General features: G+C 42.2%; 1 protein-coding gene across 1 annotated transcript in view; it reads left to right on the forward strand.

Moving 5' to 3' along the window:
• The first annotated feature begins 11 nt into the window (after window positions 1–11).
• Window positions 12–27,730, forward strand: part of L3mbtl3 (L3MBTL3, histone methyl-lysine binding protein) — a 112,665-nt gene continuing 84,946 nt past the window's right edge. Inside the window, exons 1-3 of the mRNA XM_013351442.2 lie at window positions 12–353; window positions 1,976–2,051; window positions 21,042–21,159. Coding sequence (XP_013206896.1) covers window positions 21,058–21,159 — 102 coding nt within the window. The 5' untranslated portion in view covers window positions 12–353; window positions 1,976–2,051; window positions 21,042–21,057. The remainder of the gene's footprint in view (window positions 354–1,975; window positions 2,052–21,041; window positions 21,160–27,730) is intronic.

The raw sequence follows: 27,730 nt of genomic DNA on the forward strand, positions 1-27,730 counted from the left end.
CCCCGCCAGCCGCCGACCGGAGGAGGAGGCAAACTTGAGAGAGCGGCGGGCCGAGGGGCGCGCTGGCGGAGGGAAAACTTTAATCGCCTCCTGAGGGTGGAGAAAAAAAAATAAAAACCAAAAAGACAAAAAAAAGGGGGGAGGGTTGTGGGATCCGAACCCCCGATCGCGGCCCACCGCACGACCGTGAGAGAAAGTTGACCGGCTGGGCGGCTTGCTCCGCGCCCGGCCCGCGCGAGGCAGAGGTCTGTCTGTCCGTCCGCGCTCCGTGATAGCCGGGGTGGGAGATCGAGCCGCACTGCCGGGTCGCGTGGGTCAAGGCTCTTGCCCCACCCTTCCACGGGGACACGAAGGTAAACGTCGCTTTGGTTTCCCTTCTCTGTCCTGCAGCCACCGCCCAGCTTCCTTTTCCTCCTTTTTCCCCGTTGATTTTTTTTCTCTCTCTTTTTTTTTGGGGGGGGGGCGAAAAACGGAGTCTCTTTCCTTATGCAACTTCCTCGGGCGCCGTTTGCACGGCCCTTCCCCCCGCCTTCTGCATCCCTTGGCCCGCTCCTTTGCCATCTCGGGGCCACCGCCAGAAACATGCATTTGAGATCACCCAAAGTGCCCAGGAACAAAAATAGATTTTAAAAAATTGTTCTAAGTTAAAGGAAACTGAGACGAGAAATAAAAACCCGTGTGTGTGTGTGTGTGTGTGTGTGTGTGTGTTGAATTTTTATTTCGGTTTTCGTAGATGGTTGGTTGTGATGTCTTTATTGGTGTGGGGAGCCCTGGAGGCTTTGTACTGGCTACCTCGGTCGCGTGGATTTTTGCGCAAGTTTTTAGAAAAACACTGACTCGAGTAGAGAGCATTTCTCCGGAAAGTTTCAAGTGTAGCAAAATAGTGAGCCCGCAAAACTGGCCGAGGGGGACCTCTAGTGGTTACACTCATCCTAAGTTCGCGAGGCAGAGAGCAAAGTTTGGCCTTTACTTGTAGCTACGCAGTCCGTTTAGACGTGGAAGTAATTAGAGGACCCGAGTTAGCAGCTAGATGTGGGAACGGTGCTGATCTGAAATAGAAAGTTTGTAAATCAGACAACAATGAAGTGGGAGTTTTCGGGTCCTGTGATTTCCGCTCTTTCTTGCTTACATTAAAAAAAGAAATCCTTTTATTCTGAGATTTGAGATCGGCATACCGTAGATAAGGAAATTTGTTTTATCATTCACTGTTTCCCCCACTCTGAGTCATGACAGGTAGCTTAATTTGGAACGTTAAGGAGAAATCAAAGTAAAACGTGCTTAAAACTGCAAAAAGTAAAAAAAAAAACTTTTAAATTTGTTTTTCTATGAGCCTGTCATTTTGTTCTCTGATCCATGTAATTTCAGGTTAAAAAGTTATTCACTAACCTACATATCTACTTATAAAATAAATATTCTCTTTGTAAGAATATAATTTTGATTCACTAAGTAAAAAGTTATTACGGGGATACTTTGTATAATTTATGATTTTAATATATATATATATATATATATATATATATATATTTAAATGAGTTTCATACCTATTTCCCAGTGTGTATACTGTAAAGGATCTTGAATTTTAAAGGTGAAAACCAGAAAAATGAAGATTGTGTCAAACCACCCTTGTAACTGCCGCCTGTCTTCATACATACGATGGGCTGACCTATATAGCCCAGGCTGGTGTTGAACCTTTATCTTCCTGCCTCAGTACTGTCCCTAGTGCTTAGATAGCACTACTCTTGTTTACAATGAGGAATTTTGTTGTGTGAATTTAGAATATGGGGATGATGTGAATGATTAAAGTTAATTTCGCCTCATGTGGAACTGGCTGACTTTATTCTAATACATAGAGAGATGTCGTGTGAAACTATGTATGTTGAGTTTGAATTGGAGATTATAGATGTGCAGGCTTAAGGAGAGGGCTTTGATTTTTTTTTTTATTTTCTTTCTTTTCCTCTTTTAAAATCAAAGCTAGATCCTTAGGAGAATCTTGGGGTGCACAGCAGTTGTGAAGGCCGCCAGACAGTTCTGCCTTTTACCACCGCCTTGAGGTAAGAGTCACGTGTTGCGATCAATTTCTTTTCTTTTATACTAGGAATGCTGAACACTGCTTTTGCAAATCAAGGAGAGTGTGTGTCAGGTTTAGTAGGGAAACGATCCTAAGTTTTTGGCAAGTTCTTTGAACCTATGAACAAGTAGACACCAAGAGTCCTTGAAAGATGAGGGAAAATGAAGATTTGTGCTAGCCTGTGTGTGTTTGGTGTGGGTTCTTGGGGAGATTCCTGCATTGCTCACCACCTTTTTTTTTTCTCCTTCCTGAAACCTGATCGCTTTCGCTGAATCTGGCTCACTGATTGGTTAGATTGTCTAGCCAATGAGCTACAGAGCTCCTTAGGTTGCCTCCCTCCCTAAGTGCTCAAGTTACAGTTGAGGGTGTTTTTGTGGGAGTTATCAGGATCTGAACTCACGTCTTCCTCTTCATGTTTTTGTGGTTGTCTCTTTTGTGAGCTCTTTCCCCAACCCCGTTTACTGGATTATTTTCTTTTTTTCTTGTCCGGGGGATGGTGAGTGGGAGGGTGTGTTTCGAGTCAGGGTTTCTTTGTGTAGCCCTGGCTGTTGTGGAACCTTCCTTCCCTGTTGACCAGGCTGGCCTCTCACAGAGATCGGCCTGCCTCGGTCTGAGTGCTGTGATTAAAAAGGCCTGTACCGTCAAGGCCGGGCTGTTGTTGGATTCTTAATTAACGTTGCAGTGCCCTCTTTTCTACTGAAAGCAATTTCTTCCTTTTGAATTAAGAAAGTGAGAAAACCAGAACAAAGCGGTGTGGTGGCTACCTTTATAAATATACAATAGGAAAAAAAATAAGAATAATTAAGTATACAGTAGTAGGAAAGAAACGGGAACTTTAAATGTGACTTTAAATGTGTTTGGGGTCTGAGCTACAATTTTATAGCTAAAATTTATGGCGGTGTAGGGGGAGTTAATTAATTAACATGTAATTAACATTTATGTGTCTCCTATGGATTAAATCCAAGAAGGCCTTACTTCTGCCAGATACCATGTCTTAGGAATATAGCATAGACTTGTGAGTTTTTAAAACATTTCTATGGGTATATATAGTTTTGTTTAGATTCTGTCTAATAAGATCTCTTTGCTTATCTTGGAGAGTGCTGGCTTAACCCTAATAAATAATCTAGGACCTACCTTTAGAATCTGAACCATTTGATGGGGGAAACCACAGCTGGGTTAGAATATCTGACTTCTTCTCTTTAATCGTTCTTTCTCCTTTCCCACTGACTTTCCTGCCTCCTCTGTCTCAGTTCTAAAGAATTTGCTACTTGGGCTGGCGAGATGGCTCAGAGGTTAAGAATTTTGGCTGCTCTTCCAGGGGTCCTGAGTTCAATTCCCAGCAACCACACGGTGGCTCACAACCATCTGTAATGAGATCTGGTGCCCTCTTCTGGTGTGCAAGCATACTTGCAAGTAGAGCATTGTATACATAATAAATAAATCTTTAAAGAAATAGTTTGCCAATTCCTGTTTGGCAGAAACAAAAGGGCATGAAAGTTAACTTTACTTTTAAATTTTATTTAATTATTAATATTCCTCTCTCTCTCTTTGTGTGTGTGTGGGGGTGCATCATATCACATGTGTGACAGAGGACATCATTGGGGTTATTCCTTTCCATCTTTATATGGGTTCTGGGCATTGAACTCAGGTTGTCAGACCTGAGTGACAGATGCCTTTACCCGCTAAGCCATCTCACTGGCCCAAGCCTTCTTTTTACAAGCAGAGTTAATTATCCTCTGTGGGTCAGGCGTGGCTTACAAGTGAAACTGAATAGTGGCCAGAATAAAAGTGATTGTAAACAGTGATTTATTGTCATTTTCTGCTGTGCACTGACTTAATTAGTGCAGTTAGAGAATTCATAGGTCTAGTCCTCGGCCATGTGTGGGTGATGCTGCAGAGACAGTGGACAGGAACAATCACCAGGCTGTGCAAACATGAGCACAATTCCAGGGACAAAACCCCAGCTTGCTGGAGTAGTCAGTGCAGTACCTGTGTGCTGGATTGAAGACACTGCTTATTAGTCTTCATTTGAGCAGCCACTGTGGCTGTGGATAGCAAGCTACAATGGGAATCAGAAAGTTGAACTCTGCAATCTAATATATCATCTTGTATGAGTTACTGGGCCTCCTTCACCCTGGATTTTCCCCTCTGGAAAATGGGAATGTCAACATTGGCCTCTCTCCCTCCCTCTCTCCTTCTCTCCCTCCTTCTCTCCCTCTCTCCCTCTCTCTCGTAAAGGAAGGAAGTTTTGAGACCTGTAAAGAGGTGTTGAAGTGTGTGGTGGTCATTTGACCCTGTCACTGTCAGCAGGCTTTGTGATGAACAAGAGTCAGGCTCTTTAGTGTGGAGCCAGTGATTCAGTTCCTGGCTTTATTCTACGATAGCATATATACCTGTCAAAAGGTTCTAGCAGCTTCTTTCTTTTACGTCACTTTCCTTTCTTTCTTATTTTTGTTTTTTGAGACACTATCTTGGATTTGTCTCCAGCATCTCTCCTGGGCAAAGTGGCACCACTCTCCGGTTTCTGAAACAACTGTCTTTGGGAGTTAGGCCAGACAGGCCTGTGGTTTGGGAAGACTTAGCCACTCTGGCCCATGTACCTCACCTGCCTGTTTTCCATCCTTTCATTTTTGCTCTGACTCTCTATGTAGACCACACTGACTTGGAACTCACAGAGCTCCTCCCACATTTGTCTCAGGAGAGTTAGGATCTAAGTCATGTACCATCATGCCTGGCTATGTCTGTCTGTCTTTCCTTATTATTTACATTTTTTCTTTAGAATCATTTGTTTATGCCATGAAGTGGTCGTGCACGCCTTTCATCCTAGCACTCAGAAGGCAGAGACAGGTGGATCTCTGTAGGTTTGAGGCCAGCCTGGTCTACAGGGCTAGTTCCAGGACAACCAAGGCTACCCAGAGAAGCCCTGACTCAAAAACAAAACAAAAACAAAAAAAAAAACCCAATCAACCAAAACAAGTAAACACAAAACAGATTTACGTATTTTTTTTTATTTATTACTTTATATGTGTGTGTGCTTTGCCTGCATGTATGTGTACCACGTTTGTGCTTGGTGAACCCCAAAGTCAGAAGAAGGTGTTGGATTCCCTAGAACCGAAAGTGGGTGCTATGGGTCCACTCAGGTCGTCTGCAAGAGCAACAAGTGCTCTTAACTGCTGAGCCAATTCTCCAGCTCCGGTGTCTTTTATTTCTTATGAAAAAATATGTCGGTTGTTGAGTGGAGGAACAGCCCTCTATCATGCTGCTGGTTACAAAGCCTGAACTTTGTCCCAAATGAATAGAAGGGCTAAGGAAGGAAATGTTTATAAGTAATACCTGCTGGTGGGAACAGTAGGGTGAAGTACGGGTCTCTGTGGGATGGGAGTCTGTTTACTGTCATGCTGGATCGCTGTGGGATGGGAGTCTGTTTACTGTCATTAACATTTTGGTGGCTTCAAGTGATTCTGCTGGAAAGGACGGTGAGAGGAGACAGGTGACTGGGAGGTAGAAACGGGAATGATTGGGGAGAGCAGAGATTGATTCCTGAGAATGTCTGCTTTGAAGGAACATTTCAAATAAGACTCCCCCCACCTGTTTTTTTAGACGTCCTTGTCACTGTGTTGTTCATTATCACTAACTCTCTAAAATCTAGATGGAAAAACAGAGAGAGAGAAGTACTCTGTTATTATCTTCAACCTAATGATACCGAACCTGACAAAGCAAAGCCTGACATGTTCTGGTTTTATTCGTTTTATTTCATCTCCTTTTTATAGGCTATCCGATCAATATCCTGGGGGTCTAAACACTCAGTAGTGAAGGAGAGAATATGTACTTGTCCATTTTTTAAACCATGGAGTAATTGAGAGAGAGGTAGTTCTCGAGTAAACTCCATGTTTTTGTTGTTGTTGTTATTTTGGTGTTATGCCTATTGGCGTTTTGCCTTCATGCTTGTCTGTGTACCACTTGTGCCTAGGGAGGTCAGAAGACATTTTGGAATCCTCTGGAAGTGGAGTTACAGGTGATTGTGAGCCACCATGTGGGTGCTAAGAATAGAACCGTACTCTTCTGGAAGAGCAGCCAATACTCTTCACCACTGAACCATCTCTCCAGCCCCATCATGCATTGTCATAGATAAGCTAGCCATGGTTTATGGTCGATAGGTCAAGATAGGGCCATTGTAAGAGAGGTAGCTTTATGTGGTAACAGATAGGACATGGAGTCTTCCCTCAAGCAGTGTTTTTGGTTTCTTAACTAGTTGCTACTGAGTTTTAACAGTGTTGAAATCTGAGAGGCGAGGTTTTGTTCCCTTGGAGCTCCCAAGCTCTTTAGCCCAGGAGGAGAGATAATTGAGAACTCTGCCGATTGCAACAGCTGCTGGGGCTGTTCTAGTGTGTGTATGGCAATAGTGTAGCAAGTGCACATTGGGCCATGAAGAGAACACGTGCTCTTCATGTTATAGAAGTCAGTGAACTTGCGTGCTGATTGATGATGTCAAATGATGTCATAGATGAGAGACAGTATGTATCCCATGATCATTAGTCTCCAGAAACGAGTAAACCACTTTCTAATCAGGACTGAGGAACACCTTAGTTGTGCTTCTGGTCAAAGTGATGCCGTTTCTTTGACCAGTGTGTTCACAAGGTGAGCTGGTGAAGGTCTGCTCTATCACTCTTCCTGTTTGCTACCATTGGATGGATTCATCTGCCTTAGAATCCTAAGATACTGTATTTAAAATACTTACGTGTTCACATGTATGTGATGTCTTGAAGTTGAAGGGATCTGTGGAAGTGATATTTTTTGTACAGTCTTTATTTTCTATCTATCTTTATAGGTAGCTAAGTAGGTAGGTAAGCAGATGGATGATTTGTGAAGTCTTCATTATCCAGTGGAGATATTCTCAGGTGTTGTCTTTTCACAATGATAAATTTTCTTAGTGATGTGTGTGGATGAGAGTCAGTGATTGTTCATGGTTATTATGCAACAGGTGGAGAAAGGCGGTACCAGGAACACATCACCCTGATGGATGAACTTGATATGGGGTTGAGGGCATCCCATTAGGAATCAGGTAGTTTGGAGGAAGGAAAAGAACATGTCCAAGGACCTTGGCTGAAGTTGGGTGATGTTGGAAAGAGAAGTGGATTGGGAACCATGGAGATGGATAAAGGGCAAAGGCCCCTGCTGCAGAGTGAGGTGGCCTGAGTCTGATCTAGTCAAGGAGGAGGTTTTTCTCTGGTTTCCGTAGGAGTGCCACGGCATGTGTGCTTGTAGGTGAGTGCAGAGACACATGTGTGCACTCGCACACACATGCATGCACATACACTGTGGGAGAGAAATACGTGCAATTAAATGAAAAAGTGGTTTAGAGTTAGGAGCCTTGGTGGAAGTTAAAAGGGTTGTGTGCACATTATATGGTAAACGCCTTCTCTAAGATCTTTCTGTCCCATACGTACCATACATGTTTTGAGTTCACTCAGCTCCTTTGTGGAGCATCTGTTTTACATAGATCAGTATTGGGGGGTAGTCACGTGATCAGCATTTAGCGCTGAATCAATGAATGTTTTGTCTACTGAGCTCCAGAGCGTCAGTCTTTAGACTCAGTGTGCTCGTAATCTAGAGAGATAAGCTGTACACATATGGTAATATACAGACCATGATTGTGAGTGTGCAGTGGAGATTAAGTCACAGGTACACAGGATATCTCTGGATGTGCTGTTACCCACGCTGCTGACCTAGAGATGGATAGAGAGCGCCAGTGCCTTCACTTCCACTAGTCTCCAACATTTGTGTTATTACCTCTGTTTTTGATACAGTGTTTCACTGTGTTGCCCAAGGCAGCTTTAAGTCCAACTGTAGCTGAGGGAGAGGTTGGCCTTGAACCCAGAGTACAGCTGCTTGAGCCTCCTGCTGTGTCTCATCTCCCACTTTCACTTGTTATTTCCTTTCAAAGTAACTCAGTCCTCAGAGATACTTCAGTAACTTGTCCAAATCCATTTCGTACTGTTTGAAAGGGGGAGGGCCAAAGAAAATGGCAGTATGGGCCTAGAACTGTTTTGTTACTTTTAGACTTCGGATTTTCAAACAACAACTCCTAGAGTTAAAATAAAAACATATTTCCAGATTAATGTGTTTTCTGTGATGTATTGGCTCATATTAATGAACAATAAAGAAGGATTGATGGGAAGAAAATATTTATCTTTTTATCTCAATCTTTAAGTTGAGAATTGAGATTATTGATATTGATTGGGTTATGCTAAAAAGTCCTCTGATAGAAATGACATACAGTATTAGTAACATGGAAGAAGAGCAGAGAGAGGCTGGGACTGTGGTAGAGCGTTTGTCTAGCGTTTGAGACTCTGGCTTCAATCCTCTTTAACACAGGAAAAATGGAACCTAAGTTTACTGACACAGACTGAAAAGATGATGAAATTCACTCAACAGCCAGGATTGTAAAAGAAGAAACTTAAGGGATAACACACACCACACACACACACACACACACACACACACACACACACACACACACGTACGCGCAGGAGGGGGGATAGCAAGTGGATAGGTGGGGTGGTGCTGGTGGATAGTAGTGTGGTATCCTAGAGGAAAAATGCAAACACAATCTGGGTTGGAAATATTTCCGCAACAGTGCTTCAACTACCGGTGCTAGTCTGATCAGAAGGCCGAGTGTATGGTGCGGGAAGGAAGGGCCCCTTTGCCTTCTTCAGGGGTTCAGTTGGTACAGTGGCCACACATATCTGCTATGTGAGCTGTTCACATCAGACAGGACTTTAGGGTGGCTTAGAAAGTTGTCATCACAAGTGCTGACTAGAGAGTAATGAATTGTTCAGATTTGACCGCGTCCCCTCCCACCCCCCACTCCTGCTAAGTGGGACCATACCTTTATATTGTGTTTAGTTTTGTGTTTCTAGAGTGTTTGAAATAAGGTTGCTTAGCCTGCAAAATCACCTGAGTCTTTCCCCCATCCGTTTCACCATTGACTCCTGGATAGTGAGTGAATTGGAAGGCCTGCATGGCTAATCATGTCTGGGTGTTAAGTAATCTAAATAATTCAACCTGTTGGTATGGGCTTCCTTGGTGGATGCAGCTTCACAGTTCAATCTGTGGATAGGGAGGCTGCCTACAAAGGGTTATTGAGATAAGCCTGGAGGCATGACTTCTGCGAGAGAAAGGAAATCTGGTCAAATCTAATTTATTACATGCAAAAGAGAGAGAGTGTAAATGCTTCCATTTTGGTTCTGCGTTCTATAAAAACACAAAGCAGAAAAAAAGAAGATGCTGCTCTTAGCATTTAAAAATTATGAAATGAAATAAAAAGAACAAGGCACTACTTTTAGCTTCTTTTTCTTTTAAATCTGAGTTCATGCATATGTAGCACAAGCGTGGAAGTGTCTGTGTCAGGCAGGTCCTTGTTCTTTTCCCGGCCCTTGGATCTCTCTGATGGGTGTAGGATTTCTATTATTGTCATTCCAGTGTAGTATGTTGATGAGATGGTGGCGCTCTTCCGAGCCTTCTTTGCCCTGCAGTGTCTCCTATTCTGTGCATGGAACATGAACGCAAAAGCATTTGACGGGAGCTTATTAAATAGGCCGTCAGCCCGTTAACGTCGGTTAATGTGATCTTCACTTTCTGTCTACATTTCTCTTTTCTTTCTTGAAAGACATTTTTCATTTTCTGTTCCTCCTTCAGAGGAAGTAAATAGGTTAGGCCACAGAAGCTCAAACGCTTCACCTTCTTGTTACAGGAACGAACTAAGGGGCAGGAAGTTGAGATTTTGTAAAGGTTACCCTGGCGACTACTGCTTTGCATAGTCTTCATGACGGCACAGGCAGCAAGTCACAGAAATTCTTTGATGCTGTAAATAAGGCTGTTCTACCTACAATTGGCCAGCTGGGCGAGTACGGGGAGAATGGCAAGAGCTGACCATCCTAATTACGGAATGTATATTTAAAGGCTTCATAGAGCTTACCTGACTCTTGTGTTTTCCGTTGCTCAGGGCCTGTGGATAATAGGAGCCCGATAGCCTCCAGGATCGGTTCTTGATTGTACTAACGTTTCAGTTCTCACATCATAATAATCTAGAGTTCTGTCAGCTCGCAATATGTGAACCCAGGCCCTCGGGGCAGAACTTATCATCTCTCCAGTACAGATCGCAGTTCCAATATGTGTGCAACTCAGAGTTCTTATCAGGCCGGGCGAGTAGAATATCAAAGCTTGTGTCTGTCATGCTTGATTTGAAAGGGAAATTTTTCTTTGTAGCAATATGTGTTTGTTGAGAGATGCTTCAAGTGCGAGTTTGGCTCTCTCTTATCCTTATTGAATAAGCCCATTTAAGAGGTCTGAATTTAACTTCTTTTGATGTGTTCTTCTGACGCTTAAGTGAGGGGAGTTTATTGAAGCACGAGAGCTACGCTTCTGCCAGGCAGTGAACTAGGTACTTAGGGCCGTGTTGTCAGCTGGGAATTTTTATTGGAGAACATGACATGGATGGAGAAGTGAATTTCTTTCTGGTCTCCCCAGTGCTCTCTTCCGCCAGTCTGTTGTTCTGCTACTCCCCACTTCCACCCCCCTTTTCCCCCCAGTATTGATGCCTAAATGCAGTGCCTTACGTAGATGATGCAAGCAGTACACCTCTGAGCTGCATCCATAACTCTTTTTTGATCGCTCTTTGTGTGTGTGTGTGTGTGTGTGTGTCTGTCTGTCTGTCTGTCTGTCTGTCTGTCTGTCTGTGCATAAGTGCATGTGGAGGTCTGAGGACAACCCTTTGTATGTTTACTCCAGCACCTGACCCCTTTTATCTGAGACAGGATCTCATTGGCCTGGGACTTTCAGCAAGTACACTAGGCATTTAACCAGCCAACAAATCCAAGGGGTTTCCCCTTCCTCTGCCTTCATCTCATCTTGCTGCCTTTCAGCGTGTACCACAGTGTTTTCTAATGTGAGTTCTTGGGATCTGAGCCCAAGTTCTCGTGGTCACAGGGCGACCCTGTACAAACCAATCCCTCACACCCCAACGCTAGTTCACCCAGCTGATAAATGTTACACTTACCGTTGAGTCTTTCTGAGGGATTTTGAAAATTAGCAAAAAGTTCTCCTTCAAAGCCTTCTTTTTCCTTGTAGGTGATCAGGACTCAGTGCAGGTATTATAATCAGGGGCAGTTGCTGTCTTTCTGCTCTTCCCTGGGCATCTCCGTGGGTACTCTGTGTGCATCCCGCGGTTCATGCAGAGACTCACCCTATAGTTATTACAGCAGTCCTCTCTGGCTGGAACCCCTCTGATCTCTCTTTTCCCACTTACCTTCTCACCGCTTTCTGTTGCCTTTCTACTTGCTCTCTGCAAAGCAGGTTTTACAAGTACCGTTGTGGGCACAGAGGAACATTTAATGTTTCCTTAGCATAAATATAACAGAAAGGTCGGTGGTGGCTTCATTCATGGTAGTTGTTCAGAAATTAGGTCTTCATTATGTTTATGTGCTTTCAAATTGTTAAATTTTTTTGTTCGTTTGTTTGTGAAAGATTTTGGCAAAACTAAGTTACCAACCTTGTGTTTGGGAGACTCCACAAACTCTTCCGTATTCTCTTTGAAATGAAATCTCAAGAGTCCTTGGGCTTCTCGTCCAGCCTCTGAACGACTGAATAATTCCAGAGGATTCCTAATGCAGTCTTGGCCCAGTTCTCTTCTGCCCTGCGCTGCTTACAACACCTGTGGTCCTCCAGCTGGGAGGAGCCTGGACATACAGAATACATTGTTTTCCTTTCTTCTGGATGGCCAACCATTAGGCAGAGCATTTCAACTTGAACACTGTAACAAAAAGAAGTTTTTATGTCCCTGGCAAGTAGATATTTCTATCTGTTTTGTAGCCCAAGCAGTGAAGGCTGAGGAAGGCACAGATGCCCTGCCTAAGGTGGCACCTAGAGATTTGTGAGACTGACGTTTAATCCCAAGGGTTGTGCCTCCTGAGCCTTTGCTGACCACACTTACTAGAGACACTTTCCTTTCTATTGTGTAAAATAAAGAAAGATATTGGGTACTGTCCTGGAAAATGAAAGAGTGTTTCTTATCCAGATGGCCTGAATTTTCTTACTTTTAAAGTGGAGATAATAGTCGTTACCAGTGTGAAAAGAAAGTTATAGGGTTCAAGCTAGCTTGTGTTGGTGACGTCTTTAACCAGAGTCCCTTTTGCCTCCATATGTCGGTGTCTCTCTAACTTTGTCTGTTAGGTTCTTTGACTGTGTATGAGGGCCCTGTGTATGTGGTGCTTTGGAGAACGGAAAATGTCCCAATAAAGGCCATATAGGAAGTATGGAAAGTCTCTGAGACCTTTAGGAAGGCCTTATAATGAAGGGACCAAATCTTTCTCAGGATCAGTTTCTCAAGACTGGACTTACAGGATTTTAGGTCTGGGGGCCATTCCCAGGATTAGACACCATAGACCTCAGCACAGGGATGCCAACCAGCAGCTAGATCTGAAGCTAGCATCCTAGTAGTGGAGTCTAATCTGAAGATAAGTGAGCTGTGTCCTATAAAACTATGTTCTATAGTGAGGAGTCCAGGGACTCCATGTACTGTGATAAGGAGCCCAAGGCTGAGGGCTGAGTGTTTGTAGAGAACATTGAGAGAGCACACTACGTATGGCTGAGAGCCTCGGCCTTGCTTCTCCCAAAGGCTGCTAAGAATTTCGCTTTTTTAAAATCACAAAATCTTTTATCATGAGTAAATGGCTTCCAAAACCGCATCTGGAGGGAGCAGTCTTTGGGACTTATTACCTGGCCTGCAGTCTCGTCTTGTTTAAGTACAGTCTGCCCAGGGCAGTGGTACTATGGGGAGTCGTGGGTGATGAGATACGTAGACGCCAGATTTCCCATCCTCCCTTGACATATTCTTCTTGGTTATGACAAGAGAATTGCTTTGGGAAGAGACCAGTAGTCTTTCTAGAGTGTGAACAATGAAAGAGCCACTTTAAGACAGTTTTTTTTTGTTTGTTTGTTTGTTTGTTTGTTTTTTGGTTTTTCTAGACAGGGTTTCTCTGTAGCTTTGGAGCCTGTCCTGGAACTAGCTCTGTAGATCAGACTGGTCTCGAACTCACAGAGATCCGCCTGCCTCTGCCTCCCGAGTGCTGGGATTAAAGGCGTGCGCCACCGTCGCCCGGCTAAGACAGTTTTGATATGAAAATTTCATATATGAGTACTTTGTTTACATTATTCCCCCATCTCCTTTCTAACTCCTTTCATGTTCTCCCACTCCCTTCAAATTCATGACCTTTTTAAAAAATTATTATTGTTATACACACATAATATATGTGTGTATATATATACACACATACATAAATGTACACGCATCTATATAAATATACACACATATGAATATAATCTGCTGAGTCCATTTAATGTTGTTTTTATGTGTATGCTTTTAGTGCTGACTTCTTGGTATTGGTATTGGATAACCAATTAGGAAACTCATCCCTGGGGAAGACCGATTCTCCCTCCCTGAGTGTCATTAATTGCCTGTAGTTCCTACTCTAGGGTAGAGCCTTGTGAGATTTCTCCTATCATTTTTCTTTCTCTTTTTTGTGAGTGGGTCTTACTACGTAGCCCTATTTATTCTAGAACTTTTGTCAACCAGTCTGGCCTTGAACTCACGAAGATTCAGCTGTCTCTGCTTTCCCTGTGCTGGGATTAAATGCATACACCCCCACATCCAGCAAGAATGCTGATTTCTAGGAAACAAAAGGCCTTCTTTGGCTAACGATCTTAAAGAAGCACTGGGCTCCTGCCTCTGAGTGTGGCTTTCTTTCATTGTCCTGTGACTCTTTGACACAGTTGTCATGTTGTCTGGTTCGTGGTAATGATTTTAATGCTTCCGGTTCTGTATATAAGCTATTAAGGTATGTTGTCTTCTTAACCAAAGCTTAGAAAGGTAAGTCTATCAACATCAAGCAGTAATATCTCAGACCTCTCGTGTGAATCACACATCTTTAATCATGTTCTCTAAATGTTAATATGATTCTTCTTTGATGTGATGCTTGCCCCATTGTATAACCACTCTGGGCTCACAACCTTCGCATCTCTGGACCTTAATTTTGAAATTGCATCTGTCAAATGAAAAGCTTGAAAGTGCAGCTTCAAAGAAAGCAAGTATAAAATGATTGTGGCTCTTTAACTGATCTTTTGTTTGTTTCCTTGTTTTGTGTTCCTAGGAACTGAATTCAGGGCAGCTGGAGTTCTAGGCAAGCAGTATACTGTTGGACTACACCCCAGCCCTTATTTATGGTTTTTGTTTGTTTGTTTCGTTATAAAAGCTCATTGTTTGTGGTATGTGTGTGTTCACATCTGTGTGCTCACGTGTGCAGGTCACCTGTGTGTGGAGGCGAAAGGTTGACGTCAAATGTCTTTCTTGATCATTCTCAACCTCCTATCTTGAGACAAGGTCTCTGACTTAAACTCTGACTTGACTCTGCTATTCTGTCTAGCTAGCTTGCTCTGGGCTTTCCCTGTCTCCTGTGCTGAGTGTTAGGACCAAAGGTGAAGCATCCGGCCTGCCTGGCATTGAAGTGGATGTTGTGGATCTGATCTCTGAGTCTTACTCTTGTGTGACAAGATTTCTTCCACTGAGCTGTGTCCCCAGCCGCTGTCTTTTTTGCTCCTGATGAGCACTGACTTGCCATCCCTGTCAATATCAATTTTGGAGAAAACGCTTTGAACAGAAGTGGCCAGGCTGCACACAATGCTGTACCCAGGTCATCCTTGTATGCTCCCTTCATCTGCTGGCCCAGACTTCCGGTGAGAGTTGGGCCACTCTTCTGCGTTGTGCTGAGCCACTAAGGTTGTTCTGTTTGTCTTCGGAGGACTGTTATCTTCTCTCCATCTCGTCTCTTCCCTTCACAGTGCTCCAGGCACCTACAGAGGAGCTGCTATTCTCCCCAAGCCTCTCTTTTATCTGCTCATGGCAGAAAGAGCAAACAAGTGGTATGAAAAAGACTCATGAAGAGGAAGAGCACATACACCCTGCGTATGTTCAGTCAATGTGAGATGAGTAGATTCAGGACATTTGTGAGGGGTAGGTCCCAAGCCACCTTCAATCCTCAAATTAAAAAATAAAAATACGAAATAAATGAAACTGTAGCACCTAAGTTCTGTAAAATCGCTGAAGTAGAACTTAATCCCCACAGACCCTAGCTGCTTGTCTCACTCGTTGCGTGATCTGTAGGGTGCTGAGCACTAACCGAAGTCAATTTGCACATCTTTTTTACTGATTTCCTTTTGGAACATTAGTCGTTGTGCTCACACAGTGTGTCTGAGTCATTGCGTTTGACATTTCAGACTTCAGTGTATCCGAAACGTCTCTCTTGTGGCCGGGGCCTATGACTTTCATAACCGTCTCCATATTCCCTTTAGTCCGTCTTCAACACGAGACTCGGCGAGCAGTTAATTTTGCTCGCTCAGTTTCTTAAAAAGAAACAGGTTTTTGTTTTTTGTTTTTTTTAAAAGAAATCCTTTTATTTTGCAGTGTTCGTAGCAGTAAGAATAAGCTCTGTGACTAAGAGCATACCTGGCCCTTGGCCAGGCCTGGCGGTGTGCTCCTGCCCCTCAGCTTTATGGCAGAAATGATTCAGAGTCACATTTCTGAGGAAGGATAGACTAGTAAATGTCACCAGAGCTTCAGGTGTTGCTCAGGAATGGTGGGAACTGTAAGTGCTGGGGCTGGGGCTGCATCTGGTCGGGCCGTGAAGGAGTGAAGCCTGCATTTCTCCCCTCAACCGCCTGTTGTGTGACACTTGTGCTGACACCTCCCAGTAAGTTACCCAAGAGCTTCCCAGGCCTCCTTTCCTCTTTGCGACTTCTAGACCGTGCTTTCTCCTGTTGGTATCAGTAGCAAATATTTTCTTGGGAAGGCATGCCTTTTATAATATACTTTTAAATAAGTATGAAGCAGAATGTATCATATTTATATCGTGCTGTTTGAATGTATTGTTGTAGCATTAGTAGATACACAGAGAAAACTCAACATGGCTTTTGTTTAGCATCGTTACCTGTTTTTGGACGCGGCTAGCATTCCCAGTTTCTGACAGATCCTTCTAAAAATAGTTGATGTGCACACACAACGCATCCTTTGTGTTTCTTTTTGTTTTACTCAAAGGGGGGCACACCATTTTTGCACTTTGTTTAAAATTAAACATGTTAACCATGACGTGAATTATTTCTGAATTAGAATGGAGACCTGTAGTAATAGGAGCCTTTTGTTGTGTCATTTTATCTCATGTCATGGAATGGTTGTAACTCTCTACCCATGATGCACCCGTGGATTGTTTCAGGTTTTATCCACACCGAAGTCTAATATTCTAGAAGCAGACTGTCCAAATTGGAGGATAAGGTCTTGGATTATTAGTCCAGATCAGTTTACGGTGACTAGGAGAGAGAGGCTCAGCCTCATCACGTAAAACTTTTGTTTGTTATTTTGTTTGTTTGCTTTGTCCTGGGGATTTTCTATCACTGAGTTATATCCTCAGCCCCTTAACATGGGGTTTTTGAATATAAGTTACTAACTGGTGCCAGTATTTGCCTACCTTGGAAGTGCTGTGTGTCAGTTTCAATCTCAGGACACACATTCCCCAAAAAAACAAACAAATGAGAAAATGGAAAAAACAATATCTGTCTTTATTAGTATCTAATGGAGTAGCTTTATTAACATCTTGTGGGAAAAGTTCACTAACCTGGGTCTGTCAGAGATTTGTTTACATGAGAAGCTGAGGTGGTTCATCCAATAGATAGATGATCTCAAGGGAGGGTCAAGTCGTACAGCTTTGGTTCGGAGACCAGGAAGTGGTACTAGAGAGAGACGGGAAGTTATTCTGAAGATAGTGCTACATGTCATTTAGTTTGCTGTCTCACTCTACCATAGATGCTTAGGTCAAGAAGACCGTAATTTAAATGGATTAAAGCTGAAATGGGCTTTAATCACAAAAGGGGCCTTTGGGACTATAATGGATGGTATTGGTGCCAGCAGTAATCATCCTTTACTTCAGCAAATGCCACCAATTTCTTGATGAGCCATCCATAGTAGTCACTGGCAAAGGCATGCTGGGCAACAATGCCTTGATTATAGTCACAGTCAACGGGTCATGTATACTTTGGGGAATCAAAAGCTACTGCCCCATCTAATATCATTAGTGTAGAGGGAGCGTTCACCACAGCTTTTATAGACTGCCAGCTTTTAGAGTTGAGTTCTATTGCTGTGACATTTGTACTTGCATGGCTTTAAGGTAGGGGAAGACTAAACCACTCTGCTTACCTACTGGTTGCCCAGCAGGAGAAAGCGTTTTATCAGAGAATACCGCTCTTACTTCAAAGGGACCCAGTCCTTTGCAGTGTAGTCCCTTTTTGTTCTGGCTAGTTGTTTGTTTGTTTTTTGTCAACCTGACACAAGTTAGAGTTATCTGAGAAGAGGACCCTCAATTAAGAAATCATCTCCAGCTGGGCAGTGCTGGCTCCTGGCTTTGATCCCAGCACTAGGGGCGGGTTGGGAGGGTGTGAGGGTGGATCTCTATTAGGAGTCCAACCTGGTCTACAAAGTGAGTTCCAGGATAGCCAAGGCTACATAGAAAAAGCTGTCTAGAAAAAAAAAAGATAAAAAAATAAAACAAAACAAAAAAGGAAAAAAAAGAAAACACCTCCACCAGATTGCTTTTAGAACAATCTGTAGGCAGGGCATTTTCTTGATTAACGATTGATGTTGGAGGGTCCAGCCCACTGGGAGCAGTATCGCCCCTGGGCCTGTGGTCTTAGGTGATCTAAGAAAGCAGGCCCTGAGAAGCAAACCAGTAAGCGGCACTCTTCCATGGCTTCTGCTTCAGTTCCTGCCTTGAGTTCCTGGCCAGCAGTTCCTCAGTGATGGAGCGTGACTTGAGGGTTGTAAGATAACATAAACCCTCCCCTCCCAAGTTGTTCCTGCTTACGGTGTTTTATTACTGCAATAGAAACCCTAAACAAAGTCTTAATTCATCTAATATCTTCAAAATTTCCCACATAATTCTCCCCTGGCAATCATATCCTAGTTCCTGTTCTGAGGATTAAGCCTTAGTAATAGTGAGATCCGCTTCTTGTGGTTCACACTGCATACAGTTTGAAATGTCTTCTAGTTGATATTTTGTTTAAAGCAAAGGGGGAAGAAAGAATATCGGCACATCTGGAAACTCTCAGTGGAAGAAAGTCTCTCACTCCAAGAAGTACAGAGTTTTTACATACCGTTTAGAAATGCATATGACGTGTATTAAAAGAGCACACTTTAAAAGTCTTCAGCCTGCTGGCATAGTGGAGCAAGCATGGAATCGCAGCACATGGGAGGCTGAGGCAGGGGGATAAGATCGAGGCCAGCCACGGCTTCATTGCAAGTTGTGGTTAGTGTATTACAAAACAAGATTCTCCCTGAAGAGAAAACATGACACCTTGAACAATTTCTTCTAAGCATATGGAAAATTGAGGATGTAGAAGGAGTCGTCATCAAAGACCCTGTGGTCACATCTGGACAGTTCCCAGCACAGCATCAGTTTTGTTTGGTCACATGACTCCATTGATTAGTTTAAGACAGATTTCTCGCCTGTCTTCTCACCTATCCATTTGCAGCTTGTATCACTAAAATATACAGAAGAACTTCCCACTAAAAGGAACGTACTCCCTGGTGTGGTGGAACGTACCTGTAATCCTAGGACTTAGGGAGGAGAGACATGAAGACCGTGAGTTCACAGCTAGCAAGACTGTGTCTCAAGAAAAAACAAAAACAAAATAAATGATGGGCCAGAGGTGGCTCATTACCACCAAATCTGATGACCTGAGGTTAACCCTCAGAACCCACGTGATGGGAGGAAGGAACTGACTCCCTGCAAGTTATTGTTGGATCTCCACACATGCATACATGCACTGTGGCATGTGTGTGCCCTGAAATATACACATACATACAATGAGTGAATGAATGAATGAATGAATGTAAAAAAAGAAAACAAATATTATGTATTAGTATCTGTCATCCTACCTTTAAGAAGCAGTAGTAGTGTTTCTTTGATATTATCAGATGACCAGTTGCTCTTCATCTTTCTTTCCGGGAATGTTTTTTCAATAATTTAGATTGGACTAGTTTTGTGAATTGGTGTCTTGTGGTTGGGCACCATGTTCTATAAGTGTGCTTTGATCTAAGTTCCATGTTCAGCCCTTTGGTTAATATTTCTTCTTTATGGAGAGAAGCGAGTTACTAGTACTTTGCACAGCAGTGATTTTCTGACGTTTTGGTCTTAAATCTCCTTTATGATTGAAAACTCAAGTAGGTATTTTTTTTCAATCAATAGTCTATGCATATTGATACTGGGTTAAAATTGATTGCTCACTATATAATATATATAAACACAATTTTTATAAAAGAGCAATAAATTATATAAAATAGTAGTAATAAATACCAGAGAAGTTGCCATAGTTTCAACTTCTGCAAATCTGTCTAACGTCTGGTTTTACAGGAGATAGCTGGATTCTTACAGCTGCTTTTGGCTTTAGTCTATCTCAGTTTGTTTTTTGGCTGAAGTATAAGAAGAAAGTCTGGATTAATGTAGATACAGGGTTGGAAAAGAGAGGAATATTTTGCTAGCTTTTCAGTAATAGTGGAAATCTTTGATATCGCAGCAGAACTCCATGAAGGGTAGTTTATTTTAAAGGTGGGTTGGTGTACAGTGTACAGTTGAAACCTGAACACTGAGATTTCACCCTGTATTAAAGTTTATTGATCTGAGAGTTGGAACGAATCCATGCTCTGGGCTCAGTGTTGTAACATTATACCTTAGTCATTGGGAGACCATGTCTCCAAAGAACTATGTAAATCTTCCAAATCTCATCACATCTCATTAAGTACTTTAAGCTTCATTCTCATTTCTGTCACTACCTTTCCATGTTCTTGGCAACATCTTGGCTCGTGGGAAGCTGTCGGGGGGGCGGGGGGGGTTTATGGCGGATGCTTCAACTTAGTCAAACAAACTCTATCTCTTCCTGATAAAAATCACATTCATGTTTGTTGTGTTAGTAGGTCAGACATGTGATTGATAGGTTAATATAGATGACAGTGAATGGTGGACTCAATTCCCCTTTTATTTTCCCACCATCAATGGTATCTTTTAAATCTACATTTTATTTAGTAGTTCCCTTATCTTTGGTTCCACTTTCTGAGGTTATAGTTCTCAGAGGGCTCAGTTACTTGAAGTCAACATTTCCTCAAAAATATTACATGGAATTGTCAAGAAACAAACAATCCATCAGTTTTAAATGTTGTTCTGCCTAGTGTGAGATCTTAGGCTATCCTGCTTAGGAATGAGTCATCTTTTGGTCCAGCGAGTCCGTACTGTATATACACTATCCACCTCCTCCACTTAGGTACTTGGTGACTTGACTGTCTCAGTTACCAGACTGATTGTCCAGATTCGCAGTGCTTGTCTTCAAGTACACCTCATTTTGTTTCATACTGAAGCCCAACTGCAAGAGCATTGATGCTGATAACTTGAATATGTTTGTTTAAATGAAAAGGTGAAAATTCTCACCTTAATAAGGAAAGAAAATCATGCGAAGTCACTGACAGTTGTTCTCAACATTTTGTAGTATCTAATTTAGAAGTTAAACTTCCCTGTAGGAATGTCTGCTTAGGGGGAAAAAATGTACGAAGCTGGTGGTATAGTAGAGCGAGTGCCTCTCCAGCTCTGGTCACAGTTTCTGGCACACAGAGTCAAACAGACACATAGTAGAATAGAGCTTGGAGGGCCCCACACATACCAGCAAGTGCTCTACCAGTGCTCAGCCCATTAGTGATACTTTCCAAGCAGTTGTTTGTAGATGGATGAACCAAGAAAATAATGTCATTAAAAAAACAAGTAGTAATGATCACTAAATCAAATTGATGTGCATGTGAAGTATTTACGTTCCCTTATTCCTCTTCAAGGTTAAAAAAGTAAATCATGACTGAATCTGCATCTAGCACAAGTGGTCAAGAGTTTGATGTGTTCAGTGTTATGGACTGGAAGGATGGAGTTGGTACCTTACCAGGAAGTGACTTAAAGGTGGGTTTTTTTTTTTAATCATGTATGAATTATATGTTGTGTGTATCTGTGTGTGAGCGTATTTTACAGTGACTACATACATAAAATAAGAACTCAAACCATTAAATATGTTATGGCTTTATACAGTATGTGGTCTTCTACAGTAAATTGGTAAGAAGATAACATGAAATATTGATAGATTGTTAGTTGGGTTAGGGGACTGAGGAATATTTTTAGAATGTTCTTAGTTTAAGAAAATTAATCAATAGCTCTGAGGAGGATCATCTATCTATCTGTTTTGATTCTATTATGATGCTGGCCAATATATATGGAAATGGCAGACCTAGAAGGTCTAGCATTTTGAATATTTTAGTAATAGCTTTGGAGCTTTGAGTGGGTCCTTAGTGTTTTTATATTAAATGGGGTAAAATAATATGAAAATTTTGAATCAATAGGACTATTCACTGCCTTTAAATTATTTATACTATGAATATAAGTTTTTGTATAATCACTTTTTCAGCAGCAAGTTCTTTTTATAAGTCAGCCTGTGATCTTATAGAAAGGGCTCTTCATGGGGTGCAGTCTCCCCATGATACATATGTGCTAGTCCACCATGTGTCTCCACTCTTCATGGGGTTCAGTCTGCTCACGATATATGTGCTGTTCATCACTGTCCCCATTCTTCATGGGGTTCTGTCTGCCCACTGTATAAGTGCTGCCCACCCCATGTCTCCTGCCCCCACTGAATCTACAGTAGGACCACCTGCTGCTCTATGAAACATAGTTCTGCGAGCTCAAACTGCCCCCACTTTTCATTTCTCATTTGGTTTAGCTGTGTTCCTATCTCTGGGACCTTGAACCTGTCTGTGGCCTTTTAGACTTTGTGTTTGTACTCAGTCATTTAGGTGTTTAAACTTCCTGTCCCTCTAACAGGCTGTCACTTAGTCTGTCTCTGTAATACTTGATGTTCTGTGCTGTCTCAAATAGGAAAATTTTACTCCTGACTTAGGCTTCTTGAAATCTAATCCTTTTGATGGCTGCTTGACAAATATCTTAGCCAAGTCCCTGCTCTCACTTATCCTCAGGGGTACAATTTAAACATCTGCCTGCCGTTGGAAAAATGTTTGAGATTTTGGTTGGCTTAGCTTTAATTAAGTACAAAGTGCCAGTGAGTTTAAGGAAACAAAACTATTGCAGCGAGGTTTAGTGAAATCCGGAGGAAGTTTTTTTTTTGTTGTTGTTATTGTTCTTGTTTTTTAAGTGGTTATCAAAACATAGTCAGAGGTTTTTAATTCTAGTGTTCTTTTGTACCATAGGAAGCTATAGTCTAAAGTAATGCATAGTATACTTTAACTAAAAAAGATCACAGATGTGCTTAATGTGTTAAGTGGAAATGTTTGAGGAAGTAGGAGAGCTAATTTCCTCATCTGAACATTACATATTATAGGTGTATATGGAAATAGCCAGTGGTACTCATAAATATGCACACATATGATGAATCCACTTAAAATTATTAAAAAGAAGAAATTTTTCAGTTTTAGTTTTATGTGATGATGAGTCATGGAATAAGTTAGTTCTTCTGGGTCAAAATTGCTCTGCAGTAAAATAAATAAATACAAGAGCAAATAGGAATGGAGCGGCTCTGACATTCTTCAAGAGTCCAACTGTATGAGAAGTGATGGATATAGAAGGCTGAAAAAATACTGTTCCTCAAGCTCTGATAATGGGAATCATATATCAGCCATGTGAACTTTGCCAGATTATTTAAAATCAGAGAGTAGAGAGGTATTTCAACACCTAAGAGCATGGACTACTTTTGTAAGGTACTCTCGTTTGGGTAGGCCTCACAAGGCCTGGGAAGGCCAGTTCCAGGGGATTCAACAGTCTTCTGGGTTCCAAGGATACTTGCACTCACAGCCTCCTGATTCCAGCCACATACACAAAATTAATAATAAAATAAGCCTTATGACTGATTACTTAAAATCTTTACATTTTGTAAGCTTTATCTGGAAAAAAATGGGGGTTGTTAGGACCCGTAAGATCCGCAACTTTAGAAAGGATAGAGAAAGAATATAAATAATTACTTAGTGTGTGCATTTTCTGACTTGGCAATAAATTATGAAAACTGTCTTTTTCTGTTATTTCATGTGTGCATATTATTATTGTGCATTTTTGCTGTATAATGGTGGAAATTTATAACTTTCTTTTAGTTAGATTTGGTAATAAAGGGGAGTTTCCATCCCTAAGAAATCTGGATTGCTTTAAAGTTTTCTAAGCAATGGGTTTTGGAAATTAACCTATTATTTTTATTAAGATAATCAGGTAATTAAGTCATTTAGGGTATTATAATCAGGGTTATTTGATATGACTTTTACACTGATGTAATTACTGGGGTAATTGCTATGTGTCTAATCTACTTCATGAGCAGTAGACTGTTTGATACCTCATTTTCACAAATAATTTGAAGAGTTTGGGAGATGACTTAGTGGAAGAGCACAAAGTTTAGAGAAAGGCCTTTTATCAAGGTGGGGGGGTGACAAAGCAGGACATAGACGTTCTCCCAGCCTCTGTATTGTATGTATGGTGTGTGCACCAGAATGTGTGTGCGTACAACACTCACCTCCACCTCTCTATCTCTGTGTCTTTATCCCACACACAATGTTTTATTTATAACCCCTTAAATTGAAGATTTACAGCCCATCTATTGGGTAACGGGTTCCTCTGAGATTTAGACATTTCGTCATCCTACAGAAAAATTCCTTAAGCAGGAAGTTAAACAACTCTAATAGCTTCAGGAAGTCCCTGAAACTGAACAGATTCACTCGGCCTCTCCCTGCCAAAATAAAACAACAGAATAAAGCAGAGAGTCTCTCTCCAGAGAGAAGTGTCAGGCTGCAAAGAATCGGAGCAAAACAGCAGACCCGCCTGGAAGAGGTTTAGCTCAACAAAGGCACCTGGAAAGACACTCTCCATCCTGATGAGTTGCCTGCAGGCTGGATAGTGTGCTCCAGGTTCCTAGCTCTGTGCGCTGCCACCCATGCTGGGTTAGGCTCTGGTGATGCAGCTGTCTGAGTCATCTTTGCTTCTGAAAGTAACCCCAATTAAAAAAAAATTTTTTTTTTTTTTGTTCACCAAGTTGAACTTTGATAGTATCAGTACTTTGGTTTGTTGTGGGCTCCCTATCTGGGATGAGTAGATGTGTGCATTGAGACTCCCTAGGAAAAGTTTTGTCATATGACACCGTCTCATTGACTATATTTTGTAGTGTTTCTTACATCCCAATCTCAGTTGTTTAAGAGGTTGAGAAAAGCCGGGAGGTGGTGGCGCACGCCTTTAATCCCAGCACTCGGGAGGTAGAGGCAGGCGGATCTCTGTGAGTTCGAGACCAGCCTGGTCTACAGAGCTAGTTCCAGGACAGGCTCCAAAGCCACAGAGAAACCCTGTCTCGAAAAATTAAAAAAAAAAAAAAAAAAAAAGGTTGAGAAAATAATTTTCTCCTAAACTAAAATGTTAACACTTTGAATAATTCATAAAATTGGCTTCCTCACGTCATGCTGAGAACTTCGCCTTACCCAGGCTGCTGCTTTTAAATGGTTTGTGTGTTCACGGGCATGTGGATTTCCGAACAGTTGGTACCTAAGCCATCCAACTGAAGTTTGTCCAGCTGGTACAGCCTGGCCTCATAGGCGGAGGTCAACTTCCCGTTGTGCGAACAGGCTTTATGTTCTGTGGATTTTGCCATCCTGAGAGAACTGCCTTTGTGACAGTCTCATGGTCGCTGGCTAATTTCGTTGTCATTTTTCTGGTTAAACTTTTCAAGCAGCTGCCATTGTCCGAGTTTGAGCTCCTGAAGGTTTTTGGATTTTTGGCCGCCACTTTTCTCTGGTCCCACATCTCCTCCTGCCTCATTGCCTCTTTGCCCCCCTCCCCCATCTTTGGCGCATTTTCCTGACTTGTCAATGGTATGTTCAGCCTTCCCACACTGGGCCAATTTATTTGAGATAAAGCACAAACATCTTTTTGTTTGTAAAAGTGAGAGAAATAGGAAATTAACCCCCTGAGGGGGCACCTTACCTGCGCTGTATTTCATCCTTTCACAGCCCCTGCTGTCTGTCTTGCCAGTTGACACATGGGGAAACTGAGGCCCCTTTGACCAAGTCAGTTACTGCAGCTCTGGGGCGGAGGAGATGGTGGTGGTGTTGAAACGGACTCTCTTAACACTAGTACAACGTTGTCTAAAGACAGTGTTCTCGAATCAACAGACACAAGGAGAAGTGTGCACAGTTAGAGACAGAAGGTTCCTTCAGTGGCAGGGACCAGGAAGCCCTTTGAAAATCAGATGTTCTTTGAGTTGAAAATGTGCTCTTTGTAAAGACTTCTTGGAGGGTTCAGGGGAAGAGAGAGAGAGAGAGAGCAGAGCAAGCTTTCCAGAGGCAGAGCCCCTTCCGAGCAAAGTGTTCAAACTACACTAGTCTCAAAAATGTTGTGGTCATTGTCACAGCGCTTCTGCCTAGACAAGCTTCAGAAATCTTACCGTTACCTAATTTGTTCTTTGAAAATACAAATAAACTTTTAGTAGAGCAATGTCCCCAGGTTGACTGTGGAAAGGTGGTAGAAAGGTACCTGGCAGGGCTTCCCAAGCCCGAGTACCTGAGGTTCTCTACCTGAATTTCTAATGGCGTCTTAAACATTTCTTCAGAAAGAATTAGTCCTCTGAGGCAGAAGGAGTTAGTCTCCCAGAGTCCCTCAGTAAAACGCAGATGCTCCCCTGAGAGCGATAGCATCTTATCTGGCAAGAATAATTGCTCCTCATCAGAGAGCAAGACCTGCTACGGCAATGCAGAAGCCAGCTGTAAATCCAGCCCTTCTTCGCAATGCATGGCTTAGCCTTGTCTCGCTAAATGTTTGAAATAGTTTAGTGACCAAAGATCTGTGCCCTTAAAGCGCATTGGTAACTGGGATTCAGGTTTCAACACCAAAAGTAATAAAGTGGAAATCATAACCTCTAGAGTATCTTTTAGTGATCTGTTATTAAAGAGACCCCCAAAAAGAAGAAAAAAGGCTTTTGACCCTAGAAGGAAAAGTAGAGAGTAGACAATTAAAGTAGCTCAGGCTAAGCCAAATAAACAAAACCTTGCCACCCTGCAGATAATCTGAGGCACCTGGATAGATTCATATGTAGTAAAAGCTGCCGTGCCAACTGTATGTTTGTTTTTCTTGCTTAACGCTTAATGAATTACTTTTGTAAAGTTTATGATTTCATATTTTTAGTTGGAGAATAGGACACTTGAGGAGTTTTGTGTCCTGCCAGAGTCAGTCATAAAATCATTGAGGACCCAGGTGCTCAATTGGGGAAACAAAAGGCAATGCATCCATCTTTCTGGAATCCTGTCTTCGGACGTCCAGTTCCGCCAGCACACTTGTTCTTCCTAACATTTCTCTTCCCTCGTCGTGCCATGGAAGACACACAATCCAAGTGAAGAAGCCACAGGGACATTTAACTCCTCTGTCTTTTTTTCTGTAGTCCTGGTTCCTCAAGTGTGCGCATAACTTCATTTCACACCTGGGTAGTGCATCAGTCCTCCCTCGGTCTGTGGCTTCAGGCTGTTCACGGTGTCACCAGGTGACACTGCAGGTCTGTTTGTATTTAGACTATCGATTATGGCAGTTAATGTTAGCAGAAGGAGAAATGGCGAAGATTAAACGTTGCATTTGTAGAGATAGGACCTTTTGACTTTAAAGGGATTTGAGCCAGACCCTTACTACTGTCGGGCCTGCACTTCTCACCCAGAGGTCTGTTCTGGTGTCCTTTCTCGGGTTATTATAATACAGGGTGGTGTCCAGTGCGTCAGCCATTGCAATCCTTTCTACGTACTCTAAAAGTCTGGTGCTGTTTCTCACATCTCACGTTTGTCAAGTGAGAGTACATGAGCCTACATAGCAAGTCATGGGAGCAGAATTACCCATCGTAAGTGAATCATCATTTGCGCCTACTAAAAATTGGAACTCAGAATTGGTTTTTGTATCACATTCTTTAATATCATTAAATAATGATCTCAGTAGCATGTTCTATCTGCTCTTGCCCAGTAGATGGTACTGTCATCCTTATTTTGAACAGTTGCTAGTTAAGTTTTTTTTTTTTTGAACCTTAAGGTTTTTTTCTTTCTTTTTTACGTTATTACTTTTAGTTCTTGTCCATAAAATTAACTTTACCCCTTTCTAAGCTGACATGGACATTAGGTATGCCACACTCATTGCTTGTGAATTTGTACTCAGGATATATAATAGAAGAAACGTGCTTCCGTTCATTCAGTCTAGAAAGTATGTAATTTTATAGAGTGAGTGTGGGAAAAACATATAGCTGAGTGAACGATCCGAAACATTTTATTGTTCTTTCAAATCTGAGCTTTCCACTCTTCTTTCTCCTGCTAACACCTGCGTGTCCTGACTGTCATTCTGTCCGATGGAAAGTAGGGCTGAGGGAAACATTTAGGTCCATGAGTTCTGGAGTCTGAGAAAGAGCAGGATCTCTGCCGTGGTATAGTAGCAGCGATGAAGCCTTCTGCTCAAACATAAGCGGCCTAATGCAGAG

Source organism: Microtus ochrogaster, linkage group LG4 (genome assembly GCF_000317375.1).
Source record: "Microtus ochrogaster isolate Prairie Vole_2 linkage group LG4, MicOch1.0, whole genome shotgun sequence".
Taxonomy (NCBI): Eukaryota; Metazoa; Chordata; class Mammalia; order Rodentia; family Cricetidae; genus Microtus; species Microtus ochrogaster.